Source organism: Cricetulus griseus, chromosome 4, assembly GCF_003668045.3.
Source record: "Cricetulus griseus strain 17A/GY chromosome 4, alternate assembly CriGri-PICRH-1.0, whole genome shotgun sequence".
In the NCBI taxonomy this organism is placed as follows: domain Eukaryota; kingdom Metazoa; phylum Chordata; class Mammalia; order Rodentia; family Cricetidae; genus Cricetulus; species Cricetulus griseus.
This window is the reverse complement of record NC_048597.1, coordinates 68,860,827-68,866,257: the sequence shown is the minus strand read 5'-3', so window position 1 is coordinate 68,866,257 and position 5,431 is coordinate 68,860,827. Positions and strand designations below refer to the sequence as shown.

The following is a 5,431-nucleotide window of genomic DNA, read 5'->3' as shown; positions in this document are numbered from 1 at the left end:
TCTTCTGCATCTAGACATCCAGTTTTCCCAGCACCATTTGTGGAAAATTCTGTCTTGTCTACAGTGCATATTTTTGGCATCTTGATCACATATCAGATGGCTGTGTTGGTCATGATTTCAATGAGATGACTTCAAGATTTTTAATTGGTTTAATATGATTTGGGCTGTGGGACTACCATGCATAGCCTTTTCTATGTCAAGGTATGTTTGCTCTACTCTTACTCTACAACTTTCATCATGGACACATGTTGAATTTGTCAAAGGCACTTTCTGCATGTGTTGAAATGATCATGTTACTTTTGCTTTTAGGTCTATCTATGTAATTTATTAATTTGTTGATTTGGAAATTCTGATGTATTATCACATTTTCCAAAATAAGAAAAGAGCCTTGGCAGAAGTAACCAAGAGAAAAAGAAATATCACCCAAATTAACAGAATTAGTAATGGACTAGGAAACATCACAAAATATACCACAGAAATTCAATGTATTATAAGAAAATATTTGAATAACCTATATCCCATTAACTTGAAAATATATGAAAGAAATAGATAAATTTTTTAAGTGCATGCAATGTTCCAAAAGTTACATTAAGAAACCACCAAAATTTAAACAGACCCATAACAAATGAAGAAATTCAAATAGCAATAATGTCTGTCTGGGACCTTCTGGCTTTGGGAGTCTCCATTGAGGAGTCAGGTGTTATTCTGATGGATCTACCTTTACAGGTTACTTGAAGTTTTCCTTTACAGCTCTTGATATTTTCTTTATTCTTTATAGTTTGTGTTTGATTATTATGTACCAAGAGGACTTTTCTTTTTGGTCCAGTCTATTTAGTGTTCTGTAAGCTTCTTGTATCTTCATAGACATTTCCTTCTTTAGGTTGGGAAAGTTTTCTTCTATGATTTTGTTGAATATATTTTCTGTGCCTTTGAACTGGTATTCTTCTCCTTATTATCCTTCTTAATCTAAGATTTGGTCTTTTCATGGTGTCCTAGATTTCTTGGACTTTTTGGGTTATGACTTTCTGGGCTTTGATGTTTTCTTTAACTGATGAATTTATTTCCTCAATCATATCTTCAATGTCTAATATTCTCTATTCCATCGCTTGCATTCTGTTGGTTATGCTTGCATCTTTAGTTCCTATTTGTTTACCCAGAATTTCCCTTTCTAGAATTCCCTTGGTTTGTGTTTCCTTTATTACCTCTATTTCAATTTTCAAGTCTTAGACTTATTTGATTGTCTTTCTTGGCTTTTTAAAAAAGGATTTATTAATTTATTTCAATTTTTTGTTTGTCTTTTCCTCCATTTCTTTAAGGGAATTTTTCATTTCTTTTTTAAGGGCCTCTAATCATCTTCATAAAATTATTTTAAGGGTTTTTTTTCAGCTTCTTCTGCATTGGGATGGTCAGGCCTTCCTGTTGTAGAACCACTATGTTCTGGTGTTGCCATATTGCTCTTTAGGTTGTTGAACGTATTCTGCATCGGCATCTACCCATCTCTTCTTACAGTCAGTGCAGGCAATGTCTTTACCTCTTGATTCTCAGTTTGACCGATTAGTATGGTTGCTATCTGTGTCTCAGGGAGTTACTTTTGGTTAGCTCTCTTATTCCTCTGTGTGCAGTACATGTCTGTGTGACAGGGAGTTGTTAAGGTTGTGGGGGATGGGTGGGTTTGCAGACAGAGTGGGACTTGTAGGTTACAGGGTCTGTGGGCGGGGGGGGGGGGTGGTATAGCCTACCTGCAGGAGCCTTTCCTGCTAACCAGCTAGTGCATTTGAGACTGGTGGGGATTTGCCCCAGGACCCAGGATCTAGAGGCTACTTGGTCCAAATGGGAAGCTGGTCACTCACCTCTCAGTCATCTCTGTGCAGTAGTTGTCTACGTCTCAGGATGCTGCTGAGGTCATGGAGAATCGGTGGGTTTGGGGGAGCAGTGAGACATGTAGATTACAATGTCCTCTCAGTCTTCTCTCTCAGTCCTCTCTTTTGATATTTCTGAGGCATTATGTTTACCTATATTATTCCTGTTAGCTTGAAAAGGTTCTGGTATGCTGTGCAGTAAGTGATGTGGGAGAAATGTTTCTTTTTTATTATTAATACATTTAGTTTACTTTATCCTCCATTTCTACGTATCAATCCCAGTTCTCCCTCCCTCCCCCATCCTTCTCCTACCAGCCTTCCCTCATCCCATCCCCATCCTGTCCTCAGAAGAGGCAAGGCCTCTTATGGGGAGTCAAAAAGTCTGTCCCATCACCACAAAGCCTGAACAAGGCCCTCCCCACTGTGTTCAGGAAAACGGCTCCAAAAAGACAGTTCATGTACTAGGCACAGATCCTGGAGCCACTGCCAGTAGCCTCATAAACTGCCCAGTCCATCCATTGTCACCTGTATTCAGGGGGTCTAGTTCAGTCCTATGCAGGCTCTAGAGTCAATAAGCTCTCAGTAGCTCAGGTCAGTTCTTTCTGTGTGTTTCCTCACTGTGGTCTTGACTCCTTTGCCCATATTGTCACTTCTCCCTCTCTTCAACTAAACTCCAGGAGACTGACCTAGTGGTTAGTTGTGGATCTCTGCATCTGCTTCCATCAGTAACTGGATGAAGGTTTGACAATTATGGTAGACTCAAGCTGATTACAGGGAAAGGCCAGTTCAGTCTCCCTCTCCACTATTGATCAGAGTTTTATCTGGGGTTATCCTTGTGTATTCTCAACTTTATTGTATTCCAATTTGGCCCAATAGGGGGAGTTGACAAATCCTTTAATATCTGTATTTTATGTTTTAAACTAAACATACTCTTTCTAAAGGATAGTAATTAATTTACATTTCAATGGACTGTGTATAATAGTTCCCCATACTTCCACTCACAACAGCATTTAATAACCATTGTCTTTTTTATAACAAACCTTATGCCTGGGATGAGGAAGTACTTTGTTGTAGTGAAATTGGATGTTCTTAAAATATTTCAAGACTCTGAGATTGCTCTATTTTCTGACATAGGAGACACTGGTGAATATGTGAATAGTGGTTACTTGAATGAGTAAAGTCCAAACTTCAATGTGTTGTAAATATTCAATATATTGGCTTTTAATAATGAATAGACTGAAGGCAAAATACTTTAACAAAGCAGTTAATTCATGTTAATTTTGTAGAAACAACATGTTATGATCAGGACAAGTCATATCCATATTACAGTACACTCAAAATGTATCTCAGGTTACAGTAGTATAGTAACGTACTGCATAATATCTGTCATTAAAATCATTGACTGTAGGCCTCTGCATCAGCTCCTGCCTCCAGGTTCCTGCCTTGTTTGAGTTCTTACCCTGACTTCCCTCCATGATGGACTGTTGCCTGAAAATGTAAGCTGAAATAAACCCTTTCTTCTCCCCCAACAAAATCATTGACTGTAATGTGAATTAAACATGTGAATAATTATACCAGCATGCAATGATGAGCATATTGTTTAATCTTAACTACTAATGAATCACCAGAAAGTTATGACATGTGTGTGGCACACATAACATTACCAGTACACAGCACCACTCCAGAAGTGAAGGAGGAGCAGTGAGGAAAAGATCAAGTTTTCATGAAAGAGAACATCCCAAAGACTCTTGTCATGGCCCCCAGGACTTCCTTATTCCTCAGGCTGTAGATGATGGGGTTGAGCATGGGAGTGAGGATAGTGTAGAAGACAGCCAGAATCTTATCTTCTGTGGGTGTACGGAGACTCCTGGGCCGAAGATAAGTATAAGCAAAAGGTACATAGTAAAATGTCACCACAGTTAAGTGAGTTGAACACGTGGTGAAGGCCTTTTTCTTTCCCTCTTTTGAGCGCATATGGAAGACAGAAAAGAGGACCCGTCCATAGGAAGCTGTGATACCAAGGAAAGGAAGTGGGAGAAACAGGGTTGTGCTCACAAACACCATGTACTCATAAACCCAAGTGTCCATACAGGCCAGGGGCAACATGGCTGGGACATCACAGAAGAAATGGTTGATGGACCTAGAATGGCAATAAGGAATGTGAAGGGCATAGACCGTATGTGCTAAAGAGTTGATGGCGCCCAGTGTCCAGGATCCTATGATCATCTTCAGACACATCATTTTGCTCATGCGAACAGGATAATGAAGAGGGTGGCAGATGGCCACAAAACGGTCATAGGCCATGGAGGCCAGAAGCAAGCCCTCAGAACCTGCCATGGTCATAAAGAAAAAGGCTTGAACTCCACAGCTCAGTAAGGTAATGTTTTTCTGGCCAGAGAGGAAGTTGAACGCCATTTTAGGAACAATGGTAGAGACATCCATCAGGTCCATGAGAGAGAGCTGACTGAGGAGAAAGTACATGGGGGTGTGCAGCCTGGGATCCACCCGAATGAGGTGGATCATTGTTGAGTTTCCAACCAAGGCCAGAGAGAAGACAAAGATGATGAGCAGCAAAAGCAGAAGGCCTGTCTGGTTTTGTGGAAACAACCCTAACAAAGTGAAATCACTTGAGCTCTGATTCCATTTCTCCATGAAAATTGATTGCTTTATCTTTCTTAGAAAGGGAACCTAAAAGCAAAATACACCTATCTTATGAAATAGAACAAGAGAATAAAGAGGAACTGGCTAGTAAAGAACGCTTGCATTGAATTGTTATTCCGGCAATAACGTCCTTCAGTTGAACTTATTTTGAAATCTGAGCTGAATGTTTCTTCCCTCTTGCCTCTGGCCAAGTTCTCAATTCAGATACTTGTATGGTCATTTTAAAATCAAGACTGGTAACATGAGTAACATAGTTCAAACACTTTCTCCTAGATAACTCCAAGCAAGGCTATAAATGAAGATGATTAACCCACCTCACAAAACTAAGAAAGCTTCCAACTTTTGCATCACTTGCTTCCTGGCCTTCTTCTCATGACTGACCACACTATAGACAGAATCCATGGACCTGTTCCTTGGTGTAGATCAAATTCTCAAATTCTCTATTGAAACTTTGCCTTTGCTGAAAATGCTCCCCACTCCCAATTCACTGTTCTGGAACTAGAATGTTTTCTGTGTGCTCAGATCCACACTTATAGTAAGATGCTATTTGTGTGCACTCATTTCCATAAGGGATGCTTTTGTTTGTATAAATTTTACAGATGTCAATTGAATACACACTCACAAGGAAAGTGTTTATGCAATAAACACAACAAATGACACACATTGCCTGATGTGTATTTTGTTATATTTTACAATTGCAAATAATGTACAAATATGTCCACAGAGTATAAATGTTACTTACACGCATTGCTTTCTCCTCTTATTCTAAATTTCTGGTTTTTTGTACTCTGTTGGCAGGAGTGAGACTCCCTTCAAAACCTGTTCATTGGGGAAGAAAATTGCAGTAGTAAATTCTTGACTTTCTGCTCACAAATATTTTAAATATTGTTACATTTTATTCATTTATTTAT

At 39.2% G+C, this 5,431-nt stretch overlaps 1 protein-coding gene across 1 annotated transcript; it reads right to left on the bottom strand.

The window, feature by feature from the left end:
* Positions 1-3,572: 3,572 nt before the first annotated feature.
* On the bottom strand, positions 3,573-4,511 carry LOC100759355 (olfactory receptor 2L13). The gene has a single exon (XM_027413375.2). The coding sequence runs from the start codon at positions 4,509-4,511 to the stop codon at positions 3,573-3,575; it is 939 nt and encodes a 312-aa protein (XP_027269176.1).
* Between the last annotated feature and the right edge of the window lie 920 nt (positions 4,512-5,431).